We start from the raw sequence: 27,449 nt of genomic DNA, 5'->3' as shown, positions 1-27,449 counted from the left end.
TCACAAATTCATGCACAGATACAGTTGATCTTAAAAACAAATATACAATTGAAGCCAGAAGTATTTTTATTAGGTATGACAGATGAGTATGTGGAAAGAAAAAATGAAGTTTTATTTTTGTATATGATAAGTGCTGCCAGAATACTTTATGCTCAAAATTGGAAGACTATGAATATACCTTCGGTGGAGGAATGGTGGATAAGACTTATGGATTATGCGGAGATGGGTAAATTAACAATTTTGCTTAGGGAGAATTCAACAGAAACCTTTTTGAAGAATTGGAGTCCAGTTATTGATTTTTTGAATCAGAGAGAGGATGGAGATTTGAGGTATTTTGGATCTGAAGATTGATTTTGAAGTATTAGTGGTATAGATTAACATTTGTTAATGTTTGGACTGTATGTATTTGGATTATAAGTATGGGAATGTTTTGGCTCCGCTCGTGCTGCTTTATTGGAATTTTGTTTATGTATGTATTTGTTTTTCTATTTTATGTTTATTATAGTTAAATAAATAAATAAATGACAAAAAAAAAAGAAAACCACCCGCCTCGAATGTTGTACAAGAACAGGTGAAGAAAAGGGGCTGCCTGGAGGGGCTTACATCTAAAGGGGGGGGGGGACAGAGAGGAGGACACAAAGGAACAATTTGCTAAGCGTTCCGTTCCCTTTAGGTAGGGTGCCAGCCCAAGCCTATGCATATCTACTCAGAAATAAGTCCCAAGGAATTCACTAGGACTTACTCGCAGGTAAGCGTGTATCAGCTTGCAGCCTGCAATGCTAGGGGTGTTAAGTTCCGCTCCATTGATTATAGGACTTGCTTTTGAATGGGTATGGATGGGATCAGCTGCAACATTTCTGCACTTCCAAGCTTGGGAGGAGGACCCACTACCAGCCTGATCCTGCCCAGGATCAGACATGCCTAAACCCGTAGACGTCAGCAGACTTCGGCATGCCTACCAGCCCAACCCTATGCATGTCTACTCAGAAGAAAGTCTCATTCAAGTCAATGGGGCTTACTCCCAGGAAAGTGTGGCTAGGATTGGGCTAGATTGGGGCAGGGCAGGATGAAGCCTGGGGGCAGGCGGAGTTCACACCGCAAAGCCGGCGGTTGCCACCTGATGCTCTGAGAACCGGGCACCGCAGCTTGTCGCTTTAAGAAGCCGGGGGTGTGTGGCGGAGCCCGGCGGCCAGGATTGGTGCGCGTCGGCAGGAAGGTGAAGGAGCGTCACTGGTGCAGCTGGCTGTGCGCTGGTGCGGGGTAGGGCGCTGCGCTCGGGCCCTGCAGCCTGCCTTTGTGCGGGGTGGTGGGGCAAGATCGGGGGGAGTCGCTGGGCTTGCTGCCTCTTCCCTGACCTGGGTTGTGCCTGCCACCCCTGCAGCAGGCGCTCTGGGGCTGCAAAGCGCTGCAGGCTGGGGCTGGCCGTGGCCTGGCCGCTTTGTGGGTTTGAAGTGTGAGCAGCCCCAGCACAGCCCCAGTGTAGTTTGGGGTGTCAGCAGCAGGGGACACCCCTTTCCTGGATCCCAGGCTTTCCCCTTGACGATTTTGTTTGTTTGCTTTTTGGCAGGCTTGCTCGTTGACATGATGGCCCAGAGGGCCTTCCCGAATCCCTTTGCAGACTATGATAAATCCTTGGCCACGGGATACTTTGACTCTTCAGGGAGGGTGAGTTTTTGGAGCTCCTTTGGATGTCTTAATGTGCAGACGCATTAAAAATGTCATGTAATTAAATGCGCGCATTTAATGTGCAGGCACATAGCAAAAGCAGTGTGAAAGAACCCCCTTCTTTTTGGTCCATCTTGTCCTGCATTGATGAATTGTGAAATCTTAGCTCAGGACTTTTCTATTCATTTGTAATAACTGGCCATGTATAATATCATTTTTAATCTATTTCTCATACCTCTGGTTACCTTAATCTTATTTGGATGCCAGATGAGATGTTTCCAGAAGAAGTGTATGTAATCTCTCCCACCACTACCCCCAGCATACTGTATTGCTTAGAAAGTAAGCCCCCTGGCTGCATCCAGTTGGATGCTGTTGTGGGCTTACTTTCTGTCCCTAGAAGTGGAAATCTGTCATCCTCATTTTCAGAACAGTCTGCTCATCTAGCTCCCATCAGTTGACCCTCATCTTTTCAGGATTGGTGCTAATAACTTAGGGCCCAATCCTATCCAACTTTTCAGCACCAGTGCAGCCGCAATGCAGCCAGGAGGTAAGGGAACAAATGTTCCCATATCTTGGGAAGGACTCTGACTGCCTTCCCACCACAGGATGCATTGCACACCCCATTGGCACCACTGCACTGGTACTGGAGAATTGGATAGGATTGGGCTCTTAGTGGTTTCTGGCACTAATTTACAAACTTCCCCAATGGGGGAGGGGGTGTAAATACCTTCAGAGATTGGTAGGCACCAGTTTTCAAATTGTTATGAGACACCCCCCCCCCATCACATAAACCAGTATCTTGGATACTTTCATTTAAGGTCAAAGACCTTGTGGCTTATAATTCTAAATCACTCTGACTTGGATCAGAGAAATGTAATTTCATGGCATGCTTTACTGGTTCCATGAGGAAGCAAAGAGCACATGAAGAAGATGAGATTGCCCATTGGCTTCCAATGTTATCAAGCAATGCCATTGGGTGAGCACTCAAGCCACTGACTTGATTGCTCTGTATTGACTAATGGGTTAAAACTGTCTCCTGTTTATTCAATGTACATACTTAAGCATAAAGGAGTAAGGGGGAAGTTGCATTTCCTCAGTGAAGTGTTCAGAGCTACTTTAAGGCAACCCCTCCCCCAATGGTTATGAACCGGGTATGGATTTTTCCAAACCTGAGGTTCAAAATCTGATGTGCATTTTACTATAACTGTTGAGAAGCTAAGATGGAAAGACCTTGGAGAAAGGTGTGGCATGAGAACATGCTCAAGAAAGCTAGGAACTCCTGAACTATAATTGCTTTGTTGGTGCCCTTGAGCAAGACACTTAGCCATCACAGTTTCAGCTTTTCCAAACATAATATGAAGTTTCATGGGAGGGTATTTGGCTTGGATAGTTAATGTTTATAACATCACTATGAAAAAATATGCCATGCTGAGTCTTTATAACACCTACGCATAAAAAGAATAATACTCTTTTTGACAGCATAGCATTTGCTCTGTCCAGAATGGTTTTTTCTTACTTCTGCTATTGTGCATGTCAAAACCATGGAGAAATGGTAAGACATGTAATAAGAATGGAGTCTAGGGTACTGATAGGCTACATTTTGGCATATCAGGGTCATTGCAGACTTATGTGGTGCCATAGAAGTGTTTTTAGAAAGCTTCTTTTTTGTGGGCCAGAAATAAATTTGCAATTCATGCTGACTCAGCTGAGGATTCTGTACAGAATGAGCAGCATCTGTACAGCATCTAATCCTTAACTAAATCCCATCTGAGCACGCGCCCCAAATCTTGCCTTGCACGCTTTCTCCTTATGTTAATTGCACTCTGAAGCTGCAACACTGTCCACACTTACCTAAAGACCATAGGACTTCTCAGTGATATTGCACTCTAAATGGCTTGGGGTCATGCAGAACTTGCTTAGGCTGCTCAATGCTAGCATTAAGAGGATGAATATTATGGGGGTCAACTAAATTTGAAGGGCTTTCCATAGATCTTAGAATTGTTGATTCAGATCTCGCTAGTAGGCAAGACTGACAGCAATGGTCCACCCCACCTGCAAGTCTCTTGTTGGTATATCTAATTGGCACCACTTTACTTTCAACTTTGGTCTTTAGCTTTGGCAATTGAGTGTAGTAAGACACAGTACATCAGTGTTTCAGTAGGGTGGGACTGAAAAGATGACTCCACTGAGACTGAAAGGTCTGATAGTATCTTACCAAGACCTGCAAATTAATTTGTTTCCTGCTGCTCAATTTCATTGTCAGACTTTTTTTTTGCGATAAAGCAATTTAGATGCGTCTATAGGGGAATAAACAAAATGTTATGGTTCAAGTAATAAAGTTCCACAGCTTGACAATCAACAGCAAAAATCTCTTGATTAATGCTTGTCTTTGAAAAGTAAAATAAAATCATTACCTAGCACAGTCTCGGACAGCATGATTAAAGACAGAGAAACTGAGAATAGGGGTTTGAAAATGGGGTGTAAATGGTTTTTGTAGCCATCTATCTTACTGTGAAAACTCACTCCCCATGCACACTGCTTTCAGAAACATGTAAGGTTTTTTACCTATATGGTTGGACTTCTTTGCATGTTTCTATTTTTTAAGGGCCAAGCTAGATGTGACAGAGGGCAGCCGTGAGTGTGTTCACTCTGCATATAAAGTGAGGTAGAAGTAACCTTGTTCTTGTTCGTCTTAACACCAAAAAATGCATAGTGGTGAAGGCAATAGCACCATTCTCCCTTGACTTCTCTCCCCACACTCTGTTTTAGGCAGTTTTCTACCTGCCTGACTCCAGTACCAGAAATGAGTTCAGAGAGACAAGTTCTTCAAATAATGAAGTAAAGGGTGTATGTCTGTATGTGTGTCCTCTCTCCCATACCCACTTTTTGTTATAAAACAGTGTTTCCCAAACTCATCCTTGGAAGTTGGGAACCATGTAAGTCTTTGCAGGGGCAGGAGAATGGCAGTGATGTGATCCTCGGGATTGTGTCACTGGTGGAGACCAAAGGTTTCTGTAACTTACCTAAGCCGGCACTGGCCTCTGGGGGTGCAGGGAGCCCTGCGGATGCCTCCACAGTCCTCCCCAAGCCTCAGAATGACTCAAAATAACACTCAGAACCCATATCCAGTTTTTGTTCATGAATCTGGAAGTGGGTTCTGTTTGCTATTTTTCATCATTCTGAGGCTTGTAGAGCCCTGCGAAGGCATCTGCGGCATTAAAGGCCGGTGCTGGCTTAGGTAAGTAAACTCTACTTTCTGTCCCTGGCAGTGGTGTGATCCTGGGAATCGTGTCACTGCCATCCCTCCAACCCCGCCCCTTAAGGGGCCAATGACAAGTGCGTCCCTGACTGGCAGGTTGCAACTTCATTTGTGAACAGGGCAAACAAAGGAACAAACAAACCCCACTGAACCCATCACAGCCAGTTTGGTCCTTGACGTAGGATTGTTGAAGGGTTCCTTTCAAAGTGGGCTTTAGCAGTGTGGGTGCTGCTGCAGTGGTGCTTCTTTCTGAGCCAGCAAGGATCTGAGGATTCCCCACCACAACCCCTTCCCCAAGTCTATGTAACCTGTCCTGGGAGCTTCTGACGTGGCCAAGCAGTGCAGGCAGGAGCCATGCTACCAGGATTTCCAAGCCCAGAAGAGTAACATTGGAAGGAACCCCCAAAGGGTGGCCATTGCTTGGGTGCAATGCAGACATGCACAGAAGTTTCTGTACAGTTTTCACGAGAGCAATTGGAAAGGGTGAGGCAACTATTTCACCTGAGATCTGTGTGAAAGGGAACTCGTCTTGAAAGATAGCTTGAGCCAGGGTCCAAAGTACCAGAGTGTTTGGACCTCGAATCCAGTTGCCCCTTGCTACACAGTCGGTACTTCCACACATAAAACCGAATTTATAGCTGTTTCCCAGAGTTGTGGTGGAAAAAAATAGCAGTGTGGATTACTGCTTTTCACAATGAAATGTTTGTAATAACTTTAGCTTCGGTTCTTTCCCTATCCTTGTCCATGCCTCCTACCTAGGGCAGGAACATGAACTTACTGGAGTTCCAGATAGGATGTAGTTTCACTCCTGAGAACTTCCTGTCTGTATATTCTTATAGTGTTCATGACACCAAAGCATGGTAATCAAAGGGCTGGTCCCTTTTCCAAATGCCATCTTCAGACAACACCCTTCCAACGAGCTTCCTAGGGTGCCTCTTTTCAAAAGCTCCATTGGGTTCCCCTTTACAAAACCCAGTGGCATACTCTGTTTGCAGAACCCCTTCACACAGCAGCACAGGTGTGCCAGCATTAGCTGAAGTACGCATAAACTGCAAAGGGGGAGAAACATTCCTCCATGCACCTGAGGAAAAGGAGTGAATTTAAACAGTGAGTGACTATGGGCTCCCTGGCACGTGCTTGACTGTGTGCTTGGAGATGCACGGCTCCCCATCAAGCTTTCCATGCTTACCACAGCAAACGTGGCATGCCCCCACAGTGTTCTGCAAAGCGGCTTACCCTGCAGTACACTTGCGGTGAGTCAGCACCTTGTTATGTGCTATTTCCATCATTTTTATTGAAATGCAGTCAGCCAACAGAAGCTACTGTTAAAAATTTGAGTAGCCTTCGAGGACCCCTCTGGGTAATGTACAGCAGTGCTCTAGCCTAGAGGTAATAAAGGCATGCATAACCAAAGTTACCTTTGGGGGGGGTGGCGGCGGCAATACAACTTTAAAAGTAGAAGGCTGAATTCCTGATCACAGTGGCGTAGAAGAAAGGTTCAACGAAATCAGTGAGATTTTATTCCCAAGTAAATGAGTTAAGGCTTGAAGTGGCTGGGTGTGGTGATTGTTCTTCCCTCTCCCTCTCTCTCTCTCTTGCAAATTATTGCTGTCTGAATCATCTGCTGTTTAGTTTCTTGAGTTACCTAAAAGGTCCAACTTTCTTTAAAAGTGCTGAGCAAAGCGTGCATTCTGCCATGCTCTTTCACAGCAACTTGACAAGCCACTGTGTCTGCTGAGATGCAACAACAGTATTTCTGTTAACACCCACAGCTGACTCCTGAATTTACTCAGCACCTGAACAATAAAATCAAGGAGCTTCTCCAGCACATGGAAAAGGGCCTGAAATCTGCTGACCCCAGAGATTGTACAGGCTACACAGGTTGGGCAGGTAGGATGATGGCAGCTGCCAAGATATGTGACTTAAATGTTTATACCCTTCAAAGAAAGTATGCATGTTAGGCAACAAAGGCCTAGAGTGTGGTTGAAAGGTACATGATGTGGTTATATTGTTACAGATGAGTCCGACTAGTGTCTGGGCAAGGAAAAGCCATGGAAACCTTATGTCACTTTGAACATAGAAGGAAGAAGGGATGCAATTGTAACTTTTTTTTAAAGCCTTGCTCTTTTATTGATATGATGCAAAAATAAAATGACATTGATACTAAGGCTTTGTAATGAACAAATGTGCATATAACTGAATCAAAAAACCTGTTCCCCTCTTATCCATCTTACTCCGCTTATCTTACACTTCTACCTTCTCTTCTGCTGTTGCCTCCACTGTTACACTGCTACCTCCTCTTCTGCTATCTATTTGACTTCTGGATCATATGCTTCTTGAGCCAAGCAAGTGCATTGTCACTCCATAAAACACCATGCAGATTGTGTATAATCATAATGGAATCATCTTAGCTGAACAGAGACCTGATGAATAGCAGTGCACTACAAGCTGAACTTAAAGGGGGGAGGGAGAATTGAACAGTTCTTTAAAAATCTGTTCATAGCCCAGAGGTGCTATTTAGCTTATTGCCTGAGGTGAGTTTGCCCCCAAGAAACAGTTTGTTTTAGTACTTCAAAGCAAGGATGGACTGACTTCAGGCTTGTGTAACCTACTTCTTTAAACTAGAATCCCTGTGGACCTCTTAATGTATGTTTTAGCAAAAGTGTGTGCTCAGGATATCTTAATAGTTAAGGCATTACTAATCTGTGCTGGTTGAACTTCTTGTTGTAGAGCTTAAGGAATACGCTCTTAAATCAGATCAAGATCCACATAGTCCAGAATTCTTTGCAAGAATCCTCATAGCTCAGTGGTAGAGCACGTGTTTTACATCTAAAAAGTTCTAGGTTCAATTCCCAGAATGCAAAAACAAATCTAGTTGGTGGATGGTGAGTCACCTGCTGGGGTGAACAGAAGGCATTCATATAAACATTCCTACCTTCCTTTGAACAGTTCACAATGTACTCCAAATAGGGGGAAAATGGCAAATGGCAACAGGCAGCAAATAGTAAGGGAATGCTAGCACAAGAGGCCAAATCCAAGAGAAATACCATCTTGAGTATCCCCGACTCCTAGCTGTTCCCTGTGTTCCTCCTCCACCACATGCTGTCTCACTCTTGTGCCCCTGCTCACTGGCCAAGAGACACCTTTAAAGTGGGGACTTTATTCTATGCAGCAAAGGGATAGCAACTGTCCCTAATCAGCCCAGCAGAGCATCTGGTGTAGTGGTTGTTGCAGGTGTCTCCCGTATGCTTTCTTTTTAGATTGTGGGTCCCTTTGGGAAAGGGAACTGTCTTCTTGTGTCTTTTGCTGTGTAAACCACTTTGAGAATGTTCTGCTGGGAAAAAACAATATATAAATATTTCTAATAACAGCATTGCAAGGCCCAAAATCTGGGCCTGATATGTGTTGTGGGGTTGGGGGAGAACTGTCATCCTCACAAGGCTGATCTAGCCTTGTTACTTTGCTTATTGTAAATGCCCTTGTTTCCTGCACTCCTGTTTATCTAGTCTTTGTAACTGCCTGTTCCATTAACCCATTTTTGCTTGGCCCCCAGGTGTACACAGTTGGTCCCCGTTGCACGTATGCAACGTTGGACAGAAATGGCTTAAGATCTTGTTCAGATGTCCCTTTTTGGGTTCCCACACCTTCAGGTGTGTGGCTACCAGAAATAGGGCATTTTGCATTGTTATGCCTTATCTGTGGAACTCCCTCCCGTTATCAACTGAATTGTGGTTTTTGGCAACTGGTTTAAAACGGCATTGTTTTGGTACTATCTTAATGACTTGTATATTAACAGTTTCTGTTAGTGCTAGTGGTACGTCTTAATGTGTTGTGCTTTTTTTAGTATAGGTTAGGGCAGTGGCGTGGGTTGTGTTCTGATTTTTGGTGGGTTGCGAAACTGACAACCTGATAGCTGACAAAGAAAATGTATTGAGACCTATGGAAACGCAAATGTTTACTCACAAGAAGGCAAATGTGTCTTGGTCGACTTTGAAGGGCAGGCTGAGGGAAACGCAACACCACCAGAATTGTTGTGATCCGATGAATGCAGGCGCCAAAAACTGGAAGAAGGAAGCAGCAGAAGTATTCACAGGAAGTAAGGCAGAGAGCTTAAAAGCAATGCTAAGCTCTTTGAACTCTATAATAAGTGTCACATTCTTTTCAGCCCTTTGCCTCACTTCCTGTGAGTGCTTCTGCTTGCTTCCTTCTTCCATTTTGCAGTTAGCAAAGAGCCAGGAGAGCAGGAAGATGGCAATCTGAAGCAGGTTTTTGATCATTTTTGTAGATTCCCCTTTTATCTGCAGTTTCTGTATCCATGGGGGCACAGGGAATAAATTCCCTACAGGTGTATGAATGTATCCCCCTGTACTTTGTTTTAACTTGGGGGACATCCACTAAAATGTGTGACGGGAGACTTAGAAAAGACAAAAGAAAACATCTCTTTACCCGGCGAATAGATAACCTGGGGAACTCCTTGCCACAGGATGTGGTGATGGCACCTGGTCTAGATGCCTTTAAAAGGCAATTATTAGACAGATTTGTGGGGAAAATCCATCACAGGTTACAATACATTATATGCAGTCTCTCTGGGTTTTAGAAGCAGAATATCTCTGAATGCCAAATGCAAGGGAATGGCAATAGGGTACAGGTATCTTGTAGTCTTGTGTGCTCCCTGAGGCATCTGGTAGGCCACTGTGAGATACAGGAAGCTGGACTAGGTGGGTCTTTGGCCTGCTCCAGCAGGGCTCCTCTTATGTTCTTAACTTATGTATGTATGCATGCAGGTGTCACCATGGTCACCATCTTGGAGACAGCAGTGTCCGGGGAAGAGGGAGGATCAGATCTGGGAAGGGGGCAATTTAGGCAGCAGTGGTGGCTGCCAAATTGTAGTCCCTTTCCTAGACTTGATCCTGTGGCATGGGTCCACGCAGACTTGCACAAGTGAATTCACTAGCACAGGTTCAAGTAGACTCAAGTAGACTTCAGGTAGGTTCAGGTAGACTCCTCCACGCTGCAGAGACCTCTGCAACTCGTAGGATACATCAGCGGTATGGGGGGAAGAAGAGCATTGTGCTGTAAAGTTAGCTGGAAAATGAAAGCTAAACATTTGAGCCTGTGTTTTCACTTTTCCTCCATCCAAATCCCCAGTATTGTGAACTCATTTTAAAAACACTTGCTGCCTTTTTAATCTCTGGAAAATATGCCTGAAAATAAAAATGAAATTTTATTGCTGGATTTTTTATTATATGCACATGCCAATTTTTACAAACTTTAATTGGGCAACTGATTAAAAGTCTGCTTAATAAATAAAAATATCTGTAATTGAACTGTAGCCCTTAGGATCAATTAATAACCAGAGTGGCAACCTAAAATGAATAGAGCAAGTTTGTGCAAAGAAAGAACATTCACACTGTTTAGTTTTTATCTTGAAGGCCGCACGTAAATTAATGCAGAATGCAGACTTGGTGGAATGAGGGGTGTGTGTTTTTTTTACTTCCAAATATAAATAACTTATTTAAGAAAATTTCTATAAGCATCAGTGCAGTAGATGGTGAGGAGAAGAAACTGTTTGGCCACCAGAGGCAGAATTTGCGTACTGGGCAGAGAAATGTCTCAGGGCTGCTTGTTCGTTCTTTTCTCCTTGCAGATTCCGAACTTTACAAGCTTGTCTAACATGATTGGAATGGAGAATGAGCCCCTGAAGGATTTCCTCTGGGTCACAGCCAGAGAAACAGAATGTGCTGCTATTACTTGTCTTCTCTTTCTCTCCCTCACCCCCATTTCATTCCTATCTTTGTTAATTTATTCGGTGTCTTTTCAGGATGGAACAAATTAATCCTCCAAGGCAACAGCATTCTATCTTAATTGTGACTATAGGAAAGGCTTGTTGAGTATCTCCTCATGTAGATAATTTTCTGGCCATTTGAAACCAATTGGCATTTGGGTGGCAGCTAATAAGATACATGGGAAATGAATGGCCACCCTTCTTTCTCCTCACAGTTCCTTCTCTGTCAAAGGTAACTGGCTGATGAATGGTAGTCATGCATGGTATGTTCTGGTGCTGGACTTTAGAGGCTTCTTTCCCTCTGATTTAGTATTTCCTCGTGGTTAGGCTGCTGCTCAGTACCAAGCAGCTCTTTCTCCACTTCTCCCTCCCCACCTCCCTTTCATCCATTCATTGCCATATTACAGAAAACTTCCATGTTCCTCTGCACCTTCAGGCATCCTGTCCCAGTGACAGAGGCATGATGTGAGAGTTCCCTCTGCCCCTAGGGGCTCTGATTCCCTCTGTACCCTGCTGCTGTTTTCTGTTACTGCATTTTCCTCACCTCCTGGATGGGTCATACCTGGATGGGAGTACCTTGCATCACCTAGTAGTCAGTGAAGGAGGTCTCGGGATTTTTTGTTGCTGTTGAGTCTGCCTGTTCCCCTCATCCTCTTACTGGCAAAGTAAGAGGCTGTGTTATTGCAGAGTCGTAAGCCAAATCCCTGATTTTTTCCCCCTACTTTTTGGCTTGTATGTCTCTTTTGGATCCTTTTAAGCTCACAGAGGCTTATGAGGGACCTCAGCACCCTAAAGAGTCTTTCTGCTGCAGTAGCCATTTTCCCAGGATGCTGGCCTTCGTTTGAGCATCTTCAGCTTCCTTTTTGACATGAAACAAGAAACACGAATCAGCTCATTGGACTCTCAAGCCTCCCCTGAACTCCAAGAGTATAGGATTCAGCAACTGGGGTGATTCTCCCCCCCCCCAAATGTGCAACACCCCAGGTAAAACAGGATAGCCCATGTCCCTGCCAGGAATTGGCTACTATTTCACAAAAGATTCGCTCATTCATCATGCTGCCCGTGTGAGTAGGGGTCAAATCTCCAGAACCATGTGAGCAGCTGGAGTCGGGATTGTGCCCCATTAGTCACATCAGGAATTTTTATGTTATTTGCATTTTAAGCTATTTCTTCCCAATGTTGCATATATGCAACAGGGTCCAAATGTGTACACCTGTGGACCGGACAGAAAAGGGTCTCCTTGCCAATTCTGTTCTGCTCGCCCCCCCCCCTTTGGCAGGTAATCAGTGCCTTGTTTTCATCCCTTTTTAAAAAATTTGTTGGTTTGATTCTTGAGGCTTTTGATAAATTTCTTGTGCTCTTACTTTTCACCTTGCTTATTTAGTTTTCCTTATTCCTCTTCCTCTGAGCGACGAGGGGAAAATTTACATGCACAGAGAGAAGGAAGGAGAAAAGGCTAGAGAAGTGCAGCTCCTTGCTCACTGTGTGAGTCATCTCTGTACCATCCCGCTTTCTCAAGGCCTGTTGATGGGGATGGAAGCATCCCAGGGCTTCTGGGAAAGGAAGTACCTAGTTATCACAGTGTCCTTTTCCTGATTATAAGTTCAGGAGGTGCTATATTGCCATGGTATATTCTCTGGCCCAGGAAAACTCTTGGTGGTGATTGTGAAGAAGCTGATCATGTGTGTCCAGTACAAGTTTAATGCTACCTGGGCAAGCAGGCATCTAGCTAATTGTATTCTGATGTAGGCAGGTATCACCTCTGTTATGCTCTCCATCTTGAGACCATACAATATTTATTTACAGAAACTATGTATTAGGTCCTGTAAAGATGGTTAATTTCAATATATGGCTTTCTCTCTTTATAAATAGCTTCAGGCACACCCCTTTACAGACGTGAATGTTGGTACTTCTGGGCTGCCTCCATTGACAAAACTAACACTGAGACTGCCTAGAGAGCAGACAAGGTTATTAACTTTAGCAGGAAATGGAAATTTGCCCTTAATATACATGCAGAATTGGATTGTCTGTAGTATGAAGCTTTGGAGATTACCCATGCAAAATGAGAAAATGATCTAAATTTAAAACTATCCCCAGTACAATAGAAAGCAATTTTGAAGGCTGCTCTTTTTCTCTCTAACTTTTTTTTTTACTGCCTTGAAAACTGCCAGCATTGGCTCTATTAATTTAGGCTTAAACCTATGTCGACTTAGAAATGGTTAATGAGATGGAAAGTGGCACTGTAAAGGATAAAATGAGAATTTCTGGAAATGATGCAGGCCACTGGGTCCTATGATATTCTTTGAAGACGCCTGCACACCATGCATCCCTTCAGTGATGTCTTCAGACCAGGCAATTTTTAGGGAAGAGACTCTCTCTACTGTGACAGATGTTTTGAAGAAAGCCACACTGATGTCTACGCAATTGTGTGGAACATATGCTCCAGCTGTCCCTATTTATTAGAGACAGTACCTATTTCTGTCATCTACTGATAAATTTTTGTCCCCATTTTTGGTGTGTTTGAAAGGTTTTAGGCGTCTTTTTAAAAAACAACAACACTAAGATGACCTGTTAAGATGGCCTGCCTCTAGAGACTGACATATCCAAATGGTTCCCTGAGGGCTCTGCTACTGTAGGTGTGATTCTGTCAGTGCTCTGACAAAACTCTGAAACAACGAGAGATGACCTGGACAATAGATGCGATAGCTCCTGAACATCCTCTACACCACCTCAAGGCTGGTAACAGCCCAGTTGGCTACCCAGTTCTCCACAACACTTTGGATCATGAAGCACTTGCAACCAGGACTATGGCAACTGTGGAGGAACCATCATGACATCTAACCAAACACTGGCAAGAGCCTATTCCACGGCGACGGTTGTGGTGGTGGTGGTGAAAAAAATTCTTCAGCACCATTGCATCTGCTTGGTCATCCAGGTTGTTCCAAGTAGTGTGAAGATCTCCAGGATGTTTAGACCTTTCAGCTGCACACTGTGACCAGGTTTCAAGACATTTTGCAGACAAAATTGCTTATACCTGTTTCAGTCTCAACTCCCCACTGAATATAATTTCAAGCAAAGGACCTTCAGAAATCACTTGTCCTATTTTTTTTTATGGGTACTTTTCCATCTGTGATGCCTGAGGATGTTATCAAAATCTCTGGAACTTGAAGCCAACTTCATGTGTCCTGTAATAGACAAATGCATGTTCAGCTCCCAAATAAAACCTCAATGACCAAAGCACTGCAGAAGTCTCTTCTAGCATTTTTAAACTTACGTTCTGTGTGGTTATCTAAATAATAAAAGGAACTTGGCTGCTCCTGTTCCTACTGCTCTGGTATGACAGTTGTTAAGCACATAGTGCAAACAAGGATTCTTGCCTGACAAGTCTCTAGAAATGCTGTGCTAATAAGTGTTATCATTTATAATATATATAGCACTTTGATAATTTCATTTGTACCTAATGATCATGTTTAGCTTTTATATAGCACTTTTGGACTGTTCAAAACGAGAGAGAGAGAGCTTGCTCAAGCCATTTCTGCCCAACGTTGCATATACGTAACAGGGACCAAATGTGTACAACCGTGAGCTGGGCAAAAATGGATTAAGAACACCTAGTGAGATCATGACAGGTGAAGCATTTGAACTTGGGACATCCTGATTCATAGCACAGTCCCTTGGCCCTATGCTAGCTGTCTCTATAGCCCTTGCTTTATTTATCCTTGCTATAATTTTGTGGGCAAGATCATTGTTTTTCCCATTCTGCAGTACTGGGACTAAAGTATGATTTGACCAAGGTCATTCTGCTCAATTATTTTCCTTATGTTCTCCGCAAGGGTTTTAGGAATGTGTTACAATGAATGTCAGAATTGCAGCGACTGTGGGCATTTGCAGGGAAATTATCCAAAAAGACACATCTGTTTTCCAGGGACACATCTGTGAAAGTTGACAGTCATGCTGGTGAACATTGACATTCACCTAAACGCATCCCTTTTATTTTCAGACATTCACTCGACAGTCTGGAACTGTCAACGGTTCCAGCGTTTCTTACTTTCAATGTGACATAGTCGCTGAAAGGTTATTAAGTGTCAAATTATGCAACTTCATGGAGAATTGATTTGAATAATCTGCCATTTCTAAATCTCTTTGCAGGCATTGCTTTGCTATACTTACATCTGTATGATATTTATGGAGACCCGTACTATCTTCAGATGGCTCAGGAGTATGTCAAGAAGAGCCTTAATTGCCTGACAAAACGGTCCATCACCTTCTTGTGTGGCGATGCGGGGCCGTTGGCAGTGGCTGCTGTTGTGTACCACAAGCTACAGAATGATAAACAAGCAGAAGATTGCATCACTCGGTAATGTTTAGCATATGGGTGTGCATGTGCCTGTATGGGGGGGATTTGAGCTGTTCTTCTCATTGGCTGAGCTACAGTCCTATGCATGCTTACCTGGGAACTCCATTGAATTCAATGGACTTACTTCTCGGTAAACTTGGATACAGTTGGGCTCCTAGGAATTAGGCATGAACCAGGGTAAGTGTTGCAATTTCTGGAAAATGTCAGTGTGAATAATTCTATAACATGACTATTCTTAGGAAAGGACGTAGAGATCTCTTTTTAGCTTGGATCACCCATTATTTAAGCCTCTGCATATAGGACTAAAGATAGACCAAACTACTCTGACCCAAGACTATAGGGATGTTATACATTTTATAATTCCATTTTTTGTTTTAAATATAAATTTTGATTAGCTGTCTCAGTTTCAAGATACTATTGCCATGATTCACATTTTCTGTGGTTGCTCCCATGTCTGTAGTGCCTCTGTTCTTGATGTGATTCAATGAGGCATTAGATACTTGGTTTAACTTCTATAGGTGCGATGATGACTCATATTTGTCCTCTGGTTGCATCTGGAAGTGTTCTGTGACATGGGGAAGCCATGTGCAACCTCTTTGTACCTTAGAAGGCCTGATGGAGGCACTTCCCATTTTTTGAACAACCAGAAGTGCCTCTCAGAAGCTTCTGGCAGGCCTCCTGAGATGCACAGCCTCCTTGCTTCTCAGAAAGTCTCTTCGATGCAACCGGAAGGCGCTTCCGGTTGCGTCTGGGAGGTCAGGTACTCTCTCCAGTACGGGTTTGGAACTCACATTGGGTCAAATCCTTGGTTCCAAACCTGTAGATAAAGAGGGGCCACCTGTACTACTTCAAAGTTGCTGTCATTTGTTGTACTGAAAATTCCCTTTATGAATTATACTTTTATTTCCTGCCTGTATTGGTGTTCACATATGTTTAAGTATTTGCAGTTGTGTACTTCTCCGTCTGTTTTCTAGCAGCCTCAACAGCTTTTTCTCCCTACCGCCAACTGTATAAATATATTCAATTTGTCACACTGTGATAACTGAGCATCAGAGGGCAACTTGCATATCTTTCTCCCGTTGAGAATCTAGCTTTTTTTTTTTCAAAAAAAAATGCGCTCACTATCATTGGAGACAGAAGCCCATTCTCCATTTTAAGAATATTCACATTGACACAATCTTGTTCTTTGTTTCATTTTGGAAGTTCCTTCTTTGTTCCTCACACACTTAACCTCTGTTGTATTATAGAGCAGGAGTTCAGTTTAATCCTATACTGCCATCTGATGGCGCAGTGAGAGTAGAGCACTGAGATTGTAAATCCGGAGTGTCAAGAATCCTTGCAGAGGTGGGGTTGCTGAGACCTAAGTCCTCCCAGACTGACCCTCATCAAATGTTCTTTAAACCTCTAGGGAAGGAAGAATGGTTGAGTAACTTGATCTGTCTTGTTTTGACACGCTTTTCTAATATCCATCCTAAATATAACTTACAGAGCATGAATGTAAATAAGCTCCTTATCTTCAGTGGCTTTAGTCTCCTTAATGTAGCGATTTTCAAACCTTTTTCATCTGACAGCACACTGAGAAGGTGCTAAAAATGTCAAGGCGCACCATTAGTTTTGTTCTTGTTTTTGCAGTTTACAAGGCACACTATGCTGCTGGCAGGGGACTCATATCCCGCAATGGCCCTACCAATAAATGACCCTCCCAAACTCCCATGACCCACCTACAGACCATTCATAGCAGTGGCGTAGCTAGCGAGGGGCGGGGGGGCGGCCAATTGATGAGACATCCTCCGGGGGGGGGGTTACACCCTAGTTACCAAAATTCTGGAAATCATGGTTTTTAGGGATAGTACCATCATGTTATATAGCATTTGATGCAGAATTTCATCCATTGCTTGTGGGGAAATATTCATTGCGTTTTATTTTCTGGCCATTATTATTATTCATTTCATATCATGACTATTACTATCTCTCAGTCTCACCTACCTCACTGGGTTGTTGTGAGGACAAAATAAGGGGAGGAGCCATGTACACCACCCTGAGCTGTTTAGAGGAAGGGTGGTATAAAAATGTGAATTAATTAATAATTAAATGATTGATTAATTATGTTGTATGGGGTGACAAAAATTTATGAGCCCCGGGTGTCAAATGACCTAGCTATGCTACTGATTCACAGCACACTGATATGGCACATCACACTGGTTGAAAATTGCTACGGTCATGGCAGTTTTCAATAAAAGTCCTGTCAAGCCCCCATTTTAATTGCCTTTTCTCTAATCACAGTATGTCCAGTTTCCTATATCATTTCCTCATATATACAATGAGTTTCCAAGCATTTGTTTGTCCTTCTTTGAATCTCTTTAGTGTAATGTTTAACATCTGGCGATCAAATATTTAAACTGAGGTACCAGCTAGTGGCAAATGCAGTGGTTGTTATCAAAATACCTCTTGCATCCTCTATATGTCATTCTTGTGTGTTGTGCAAACCACATGGGTATTATTTTGACTCCTCTTTTCTTTCTCTAATTATTGATATCATTGAGCTTTTGTTTTCATAGCATAATATTTTACATTAGTCTTTTTGGAACTTCATTTTATTTACCCAAATGTGTTAAAAAGCCAGGTGACAACTGAACAAGCAATTCATCCGTCACTGATTTCTTCTCTTGATTATTCAATCACTGGAACTAAGCAGTCAATGGGGAAATTCATCTATTGGTACACTACATTTTCAAGGACCTACCTGAAAAATAACTTGCTTTTTTGCCAATTCTATACAATTTAGCTTCAGTCAATTCAGTTGCTTTAGATTTGACTTTTTAATCAGCATGGAAGTTAAGACTTGAACTGCTGCTGCTCCAGCCTCGCTAGGGGGTGGGCAGAGTTGAGGGGGATGAGGAAAAAGGGCAACAGTTTTTCTTTGCTTTCCACTCTCTTGAGGGCTTTACCTGCTGTGGTATACAATGCTAGAGAATCAAGTTTGGAACTCTGTATCAGCCCCAAACCTGATTCCATTCTAGAGGGTAGAGCCTCTGTTAGCCTGAAGATAACATCAGAAGGTCGCCAGTTCAAGAACAATGGCAGCTCCTTGAACAGCGAGACCTTGAAGCAGCTGACAAGCCAAGCCGGGTTATTCCATCTGCTCTTCATTGTGTGAGCAAAGAAGTGTCTTGGCTGCCCTCTATATGAGAGATGAAGGAGCTGCTTGTCAGCCTGCGTGGGAAGCACTGGAGGCCAGAAGTGAGATCAGACCCGGAAGATCCATCTGAAATGTTGTGGTTCTTGAAAGAGAGAACCGTTTATGATTGTAAAAATCCCCTTGAGGGATTTAGAAACGCCTGCCTATGTAAACCGCCTTGAATAAAGTCAGAGGAGTAATCCGATGACCAGAAAGGCAGTGTATATATACCGAGTTATTATTATTATTATTATTATTATTATTTTAGCCTGAGCATGGACAGTGAGACATGGCAAAGGCGGCATCTTTCCTTTTCTCCCGAGACACCACTGTGCAGTGAAGGCAGGGAAGTTTTTAACCTCACATGGCAGTAAGGATGGACAAGCACAGCACCTAGCAACCAGTACCCACTTCCAACTGGTATCATTCCAAAGCTGGGCTTAACTGAGGCGGTAGATTGCGGCTGCACTGAAAGCCGGCTGTGTTGGGGAAACTTCCTCCCAGAGGAATGGAGAGTTTCCAGATATCTGGCATCCCCTTATAAGCTGGACATTAGCAAAGGTCGGGGGTCTGGGATGATGGGCAACCAAGGAAGAAGGAACCAGAGGAAGAAGGTCAACAGCAACAATAGAACAAGTGACAGCTGCAACCTGGGACAAACTCAGCAAGTCTGAGTTTTCAAGATGGTCTGATTCCATGCAGAAGCTACCATGCATGCAAGTATCCCAAGGGATACTTAATGCAAGCTCTTGGGGACTTAAGAGTCAATTCCCTCTCCTCCTCCCTTTCTATTTTTCCTGTGTTTTTCTTCTTATATGATACAACTATAATGTAGTTCTATTTACTTAGGAAATCTCTTCTTCCCCCCCCCCATATGTAGTTGCCATTGTCTTATTTTGGGGTAGCCAAAATAATTGACATAGACACTTGACCATGACCATCTTAATTGACACTTGACCTGATAGACCAGGGGTCTCCAAACCACGGCCCGGGGGCCAGATGCAGCCCGCGGAGAATCTCTATCTGGCCCGCAGCCAGTCTCTGATCCCCTGAGAGCCTCTGGCCCAGTTGACCAAACACAACCAGAGTTGTGCTTGTGGGGTGGGGGAATGGGGGTCCATTTAAGTGTGTATGCTTTATTTCTTGGGCTGTGTTGGTGCTTGGAGAAATCCTGGACATTTGAGCCCATTCATTCATTCATTCATTCATCCATTTCAGTCATTCATCTAAGTTCTGTCTTTAATGTATTTATTTAAACTTTATATTTCATTTTTTTCCGTCCCTCGACACCGTGCCAGATATGTGATGCGGCCGAAAAGTTTGGAAACCCCTGTAATAGACACTTGACCTTGACCATTTGAGTTCTCTAATACTGTACTGTGTATGATGATAAAGGATAAACTGCATAAACATCTCTTGTCCTACTCTGGATTGGTTCAGTTTCCCTTTTGGGTTGTGGTTTCTTGTCAGCTTTGCCAAGAATTTTGCTGGATAGCACTGAAAAGGGCAGATGTGAAAGTGCTGAGATCAGATTGTCATGTCCGAAGCAATGATCTTTGTTTCTGGAGAAGGGCAGAGGGAGTATTCTCCTTTGCATCCTGCTTACCAATTTATTATGAAGGTCATCAGTTCTTCTTGGAATGACCATGCTTCATTTGCATCTTGAGTGATTGGGTTACAGAGAAGGGGAGTTGAAGTGTTGTCAATCACAATGCTGCAGAAGTATCCCCAGTCTTGCAAAATATTAATAGTTTGAAAAATGACAGGAGAATTTTTTTGGGACTGTGGTGCTTGCATGTCCAAATCCAGTCAGCTTGCTGTAGGTATCGCGAGTATGCTGGTGGCTGAAGTTGGACCAATTTGATGTTGGTGATATCATACCAACATAAGAAGTTCAAACATAATGGCCAAACATAAGCCCTGCATCAGGCCAAAGGCCCATCTGATCCAGCTTCCTGTATCTCACAGTGACCCACCAGACTTGTGTGCTCCCAAAGACTTGTGTCTTTGGGAGCACACAAGACAACAAGATGCCTGTATCCTGTTGCTACTCCCACACATCTGGCATTTGGAGATGGGCAGAAATGGCTTAAGTTAGAGATTAGCCTAACATTGCAGATACGCAACAGGGATCAAATGTCTACACCTGTGGACTGCGCAAAAATGGGTTAATGTTTGAAATTAATTAATATACACAAAATTTTAGTTGCATTAATTTTGTGTGCAAGTTGTTAAATAGCTACGGAACATTTTATTGATATAATTTCTCTCTTCAGATATCTCTTGAGCAAATACTTGATGTTTTAAAGATTTTAGTTCACTATTACATTTAAAATGTGCCTTGAAAACAAGAGGAAAGATGGAATATAAATATTTTAAAATAACCAGTTTGCGGAGAAGTAACCCAATTTGAGAAGGCATGGATGGGATTCCCAGGGATTCCATAACTGTGTGAATAGGTTCTTTGTTTAGGATGGTGCCCATAAAGGCATCTTGTGTGCCAAGGAATATGTTAAATTTAAAAAAAAAAAACTGCATAAGTCTCATATAAATACTTTTTTCAAGCTTGCTGCAGCTGCCGAAACTTGACTCACGAGTCCCTGATGAGATGCTGTACGGGCGTATGGGGTATCTGTATGCTTTGCTGTTTGTGAACAAACATTTTGGAAGCGAAAAGATCCACCAAAACCACATTCAACAGGTACGATGCCCATTTCTTTTTGCGCCATAAACTAACATGGTATACATCCCTGCTGCCTCTGGTTTCCAGCACAGACTGTCCTTGAGAGCGTGGTTTGTATGTGTGTGGAGTGAGTCAGAAAGCCAGTAGTAGAGCGTGATGGGACAAGCACCTGGAGTGGGTGAGATGCAGGGACAGTGTGCAGGATAGCCAATGGGAGGATCTGCCATACCATCTATCCCACGTAAGTCTCACCTGTACATTTTAGTCTTATTTTTAAGACTAAATTTTAGCCATAAAATTTATCCTGAAAACCTGAGTGAGTGGATAAGTTGAAATTCATCCAGGTTTTCAGGATGAATTTTAAGACTAAAATTTTTTGTCTTTTACACTATTTTTTTATCCTCCAGGTAATTTATTTTTTATCCTCCAGGTCTGTGAGGCAGTTATAGCATCTGGTGAGAACCTGGCCAAAAAACGAAAGTTCACATCTAAGAGCCCACTGATGTTTGAGTGGTATCAGGAATACTATGTAGGAGCAGCCCATGGTCTAGCTGGGATTTATTACTATCTCATGCAGGTAAGACATTTTCTGTTGAGGAAGCTCCTTTTAAGTCATTTAAAAGGTGTGGCTAACTATACCTAATTCTTAGCAAAGCCCAAACACTTTGTTACCATGAATGTGGGACAAATAAGACGATATGGACACATGAAATCATAGGGTATTTGAGAGATCAAGATCATTACTTGATCTTGATCTCAAGATCTTGAGATCTCAATGATCTCAAGATCATTACTTGATCTCGATCTTGAATACAAGATAGTATTGGAGGCGGTCCCTCCAATACCCTGATCTCAAGCCATAAAGGGCCTTAAAAGTCCAAACCAGCACCTTGAATTTTGCTTGGAAATGAACTGGCAGACAGCATAGCTGCTGAAGCAATGGCCCAACTGAGTTAAAACTACAAGTCCCTGCCAACCACACAGACAGCTGCATTCTGCACTAATTGCAGTTTCCGAAAAGTCTTCAAAGGCAGACCCACATAGAGCGTGTTTCAATAGTCTAGTGCAGTGGTTCTCACACATTTAGCACCAGGACCCACTTTTTAGAATGAGAATCTGTCAGGACCCACTGGAAGTGATGTCATGACCAGAACTGACCATCAAGCAGGAAAATGTTTAACAATCCTAGGCTCCAATCCTACCCACACTTACCCAGGAGTAAGTCCCATTGACTATTGTTGTTAAAAGAATATACATAGAAGCTTGTTAAAAGTACAGGTCTGTAACATTTCCCCAAATGCAGTCACATACCATGGTAGCATCAAGTCTAATATATTAAAAATAAAATATTGAAATGAATGGGGACCAACCTGAAATGGGCTCACGACCCACCTAGTGGGTCCCAAACCACAGTTTGAGAAACACTGGTCTAATGTAGACCTCACTAAGGCGTGAGTCACCATGGCCAGATCTGAACAATACTGGTCATCCCATGAATCCCTCCCGAGGTATAATACACAGCTATGCTCCTCGAGCTTCGCTTTGGCATCTTTAATGTGTATGTATTGCCATGCTACAGAGGTTGAAAAGTTGAATAGAAGTAGTATCTTTAATATTTTAAAAATTGGTATGAAAAGCTGCATGGAGCAGTCATCTTTCCCAGATTTAACAGAATGCTCTCTGTCTTTCTCTCTCAGCCTGGCGTTGGTGTGAGCCAAACAAACCTGCACAATCTGGTCAAGCCAAGCGTGGATTATGTCTGCCAGCTAAAGTTCCCCTCGGGCAATTACCCTCCATGCATTGAAGACAACAGAGACTTGCTTGTCCATTGGTGCCATGGTGCACCTGGTGTCATCTACATGCTCCTTCAGGCCTATAAGGTAGGTGGCTCTCCAAAGACAGATGGTAATTAACTGCAAGGACACCTCTTAAGTTTTCATCCCTCCCTACAAGGGAGGTCGTAATATTTAAATGCAATAACTCCTGTGCCCCCAACTGAAATGGAAATTAGACTTTTACAAATGATTCCCAAAGACATCCTTGTCATGCCTCCTGAATGCGGGACATTGTTATTGCTCAGAATTGGCCATGTGTCCTGTTCTGTGGCAGTTGACTAATGGTGACAGGCAGTTGTGACTTAAATAATGGCAAAGCTCCTTCCATTTATCACTTCAAAAATCTTTTGAAGGTAAAATGGCAAAGTCGTTGTGTTCTTGTCCAAGTTGGGGGGGGGGGTGTGTGCAGAAAGACCACTCCTTCATAGAAGATTTAATTAGCCAAAGTATGCGTGTGACTTTCTTGCCTGAACTTTTAGATGATGCAAGGGCTGCCAGTAATACAGCAGAGCAAAATGCTTTGTGTCTCCACAGGTGTTTGGGGAGCAGAGGTACTTCAGTGATGCCTTGCAGTGTGCTGATGTGATTTGGCAGTGGGGGTTGCTGAAGAAAGGTTACGGGCTGTGTCACGGTACAGCTGGCAATGCATATGCCTTCCTGACTCTCTACAACCTCACTCAAGACATGAAATATCTCTACAGAGCTTGCAAGGTGAGCCTCAGCAGAGAGAGCAGACTTCCCCCCCCCCCCGCCACATGTACCTCACATCATCCAATTTTGTTTAAGGACCATCTATGTTAACCTAAGTATATCGTACAGATTGGGTGCTGATTATTGCACATGACAAAATCATTTGTGATTTAGCCTTCTGTAGCCAGAAATGGCAGGGTGGAGGTGCTTGCTTCTTTGTTTTTTTGGGGGATTGTCTCAGTTGTTAAAGAGCCTGATAGGTTGCAAAAAGGAAGCCTACTTGCTGCTTTCATCTGTCTGGAGTTTTCTCCAAACTTGTGAGTTGTGATAGCATTTGGAAAGTCAGCCACTTAGATACTGCAAAACCCCTATAACAAAGGCATTTCATTAACATGTTACTCATGTGTAGGCCACAGTGATAAAAGTAGATTGACATTTTTGTGGAGCCCTTTACAATGGAAAAGAAGACAGATCCCTGCCACAAGGGGTTCACAAATGTACAGAAAGGAGGTAATGGAGGACAGGAAGGGGAATTGGGTCAAGGAAGATGGGGAAGAATGTGCAGTTATTTCATGTACACTTAATTAGACTTGGTGGCAGTCAGATAAGGGGTAGGACGGTGAAGACTTTTCCCAATCAAACTGATAGTTGATGAACGTCCATAAAAAAATTTTTTTAATGAAGATGAAAAAGAAGATGAAAAAAATTAATGTACCTAAATAGTGTGTAAGAAATATTGATCTGGAGAATTCACTTTTTTTTTCTAGTGCTGGCATTCATTGTAAAAAAATTTCCTTAACTTTTTCCCTCCTTAGTTTGCAGAATGGTGTTTGAGCTATGGGCAGCATGGGTGTCGGACACCAGACACTCCCTTCTCTCTCTTTGAAGGTAATGTCTGTTCAGTTTTATCTCTTTCTAGAGCACTTTCATTTTGAAATAGTGAATCTATTTACTAATGATGGCACAGCAGAATGATCTATTTGCCTGCATACATCCCTTCATCAAGCCTGTCTAGAATCTAAACTTCCACAACTGTGTGGCCTGGTCAATTGACTGTAACACTGTAATTTGAAGATCAAATGTCAAGCAAAACACAGTAGAGCAAATAAATTTGTTGGCTTTGTTTAAGGTCAGTCTGGCTTCCCCCAGTGATTCAGTTGCCCAGTTGGCTCTTTCCCAGCCAGAGCTGAAGCAGGGAAGAAAGATACTCCTGAGTATATTCTGGAAAGCTCCCAAATCTTTGACCATATACTACCTGAGCCATATTGGAATTGTCACTACTAAGTTCTCAATTGGCATTCAGCCCAGAGCTGTGATTATACTACTCAGCATTTATATAAAACTTTTCAGGAATCCTTTCAACTGCTCTGTAAGTAGGTCAAATATCATCTCCATCAACAAAACCTCCATATTGCAGATGGAGGACACTGAATCCAAGATAAATGGGTTTTTTTAAAATGACTAACCGATGAGTTTTTGGGCAGAGGTGAAACTTGAACCAGAGACATCATAGTTCTCTACTATGCTACAACATGCTCTCTTTACAACATCCTTTATCAAACCTCCTAGGGCAGTCCAGCCATCACATTTTTATTCGGCCGTATAGATGTTAGCCCTGTCTGTACCATAACTGCTGCTGAACTGTCTAATCCTATCTATATGTGCCACTCTTACTGGACTTGACACTGTCTGTGCCCCGTCAAGCATCTAGATTGCCTCTTGCTTTGAAACTGCTCATCAGTACAGTAGGCATACAATGCCCTGGGGCATCATGATGTATTTCTGGGATGTTGTGGGAACTGCGCTGACCAAACCACTTGGCAGCATGAGTGCAACATGATATGCTGGAGCACCATGTGGAGGTCCAGCATTGACTCTCTGCGGAGCTGCAAAACGGCCCTCCCATCCTCCATGGGCTGTTTTTTGCTATTTTAGAGACCTTTTTTGTGCAACCCAGAAGTGTCACTGACATGATCACATCAGCATGTTATCACATAATTGGCACTTACTTCCAGGTCCGGAGCTCAATGAGGGCTTCACATGCTGGGTGAGTTTGGCAACCACTGAGCAACCAGATCAGCTTTAGTACTAGGGAAATGATACTGTGCTAGTTCTGCTACGAATAATTACAGTTTTCTGCCTTCTGTCTCCTCAGGAATGGCCGGAACAATATATTTTCTTGCTGACCTGCTGGTACCAACTAAGGCCAAATTTCCAGCATTTGAACTATGAATTCCCTCCCATGGGTCCTGGCATGAAACTTGTTGCACGTTGCATCATCTGAAAAAGGCAGATGAAATGGGTCATCTCATTGTTATTATTTTTAACTATAGCAGAGCAAAATCCTCAGAGCTTATAAGTATTTTGCATTCTCTTCAGTGTGATCTGCTTTAAAAGTTGGTAGCCTTTTTGTATTTTTGAGCATTGCTTAGGTTTACAGAAGAGGAACCTTTGGCTGTTAAAACAGGTAAATGTATATTTTTTAAAATGTTATTTTGTTACCCGATTTTAAGGGAGAACTTATTTTCTTTTAAATACAGCATCCGTTATACTAATAGTGAGGACAACTTGGTTAATGGTTTTGAAAGATTCAAAGGATAAAATATTTTTCCTTATGTTTCTTTTTAAGTAACTATGCAGTAGGCCACTTATTGCTAACCTATGACATCCCCTAGAAGATTATAGAGGCTACAGCCATGCCAGGAATGTACCAAAGTCCAGCTTGTATCTGCTTTATAAGTGAGGGTTCTGTTTACTGCTGCTTGCTTTGTCAGTGGCCAATAAGCAAGCTTATAACTCTTGAACTAACGTACAGTTTCTTCTATGGACGCTTTAAGACCGGTGTGGTAACCCAAGCTCAGCAGAAATGCAGTGAATAGTGACACATTAGTGTATTCATTTTTCTATCTGTATTGAACAGATCAGAGTTCCCTGTAGTACAGCAGTGTACGACAGGAGTGTGTTTGGAAGGTTTTTTGTTGTGTTTTTTGTTTTAAAAAGGGCTATCTGTCACTCAGTGTTTGGTTAGCATCCTGTTGATAGCTTGACCTAAGCTGCAGTTTTCAACAGTATACTTGAAAGCATCCTTATTACACACTACTGTAAGCCAGGAGGCACCAAACATTGCTCTGACTTGGGGCCATGTAAGTAATATACAAAACATAATTAGCAGTTAGCTCCTTCCAGTTGGTTCTTAGAAGACTGTTAGTTCCTTAGTCCTCCCCAATTTAATGGCAGCATAAATGACTTTAAACGTATTATAAAGGGCAGCTAAAAAAAAATTCACTACTTCTGAATCAGAATGTTGGCAGTATCTTTTAGGCAGCCACATTAAATGCATTTAGGTGAATTTACAGCATATGCTATGTGAGGCAGGCATTAAAAATTCGCTATGAAAACTTGCTTATGTCAATGACTTTGAGAGAATGTGTTTCAGTGCTGATTGTGGAGACAATTACTTTGAAGGCTTTGAAACGCAGCGAGTCTAATCTGCCTTTGGCTGTGTCATACCTGAAGCAATTAAAGCTGTTTTGGACACATTCCTGGTTTTGCATTCTTTCCGAACATAAATCCACAACGAATAAATGCAAATATCACTTTCAGTGACAGAGAATTCTAAAAACATCCAAAATGACAGTTGCTATAAATGCTATATGCTAGCCATGGTGAAATGGAAGTCCCATCTTAGGAACATATAAAATTTGTTAAGGGAGGTTCGAATACTCTTTTCCAGCCCAGTATATGTATTGATAGGAGAAAAAAAAAGTGAAGTACACTTTTACCTGCTCTCAATCAGTAACTGCATCCCATACACATTTGTTGAGCTGGCAGGTTTAATAGAATCCTTTTTATGGGTTCTTTCTCTGGGGGAGCCTCTTTCCTTTTGATCTGTCTGGTGTCATCTCCAGGATGAGAGGAAACACATTCATCGCTTTATTGGAGAAGGATTGCTATGACCGTCTTTGAGAAGCTCTGTACTATGGCATTGTGATGGCTC

General features: G+C 42.7%; 1 protein-coding gene across 2 annotated transcripts; it reads left to right on the top strand.

Annotated features, from left to right (window-relative positions):
- The first annotated feature begins 1,211 nt into the window (after positions 1-1,211).
- Positions 1,212-26,992, top strand: LANCL1 (LanC like glutathione S-transferase 1). 2 transcript variants are annotated; one of them, XM_066636729.1, is made up of 10 exons: positions 1,212-1,260; positions 1,568-1,665; positions 6,697-6,814; positions 14,859-15,066; positions 20,810-20,945; positions 21,358-21,504; positions 22,625-22,807; positions 23,297-23,473; positions 24,268-24,340; positions 25,608-26,992. In XM_066636729.1, the coding sequence occupies exons 2-10, from the start codon at positions 1,582-1,584 to the stop codon at positions 25,682-25,684; spliced, it is 1,203 nt and encodes a 400-aa protein (XP_066492826.1). In that variant the 5' UTR covers positions 1,212-1,260; positions 1,568-1,581; the 3' UTR covers positions 25,685-26,992. The 2 variants fall into 2 exon arrangements, with proteins under 2 accessions (XP_066492826.1, XP_066492827.1); XM_066636730.1 differs by lacking the exon at positions 1,212-1,260 and adding an exon at positions 1,278-1,453.
- The last annotated feature ends 457 nt before the right edge of the window (positions 26,993-27,449 follow it).

The sequence above is a fragment of the Tiliqua scincoides genome, chromosome 1 (genome assembly GCF_035046505.1).
Source record: "Tiliqua scincoides isolate rTilSci1 chromosome 1, rTilSci1.hap2, whole genome shotgun sequence".
In the NCBI taxonomy this organism is placed as follows: domain Eukaryota; kingdom Metazoa; phylum Chordata; class Lepidosauria; order Squamata; family Scincidae; genus Tiliqua; species Tiliqua scincoides.
Note: the sequence above shows the minus strand (reverse complement) of the source record. Positions and strands in the feature narration are given on the sequence as shown.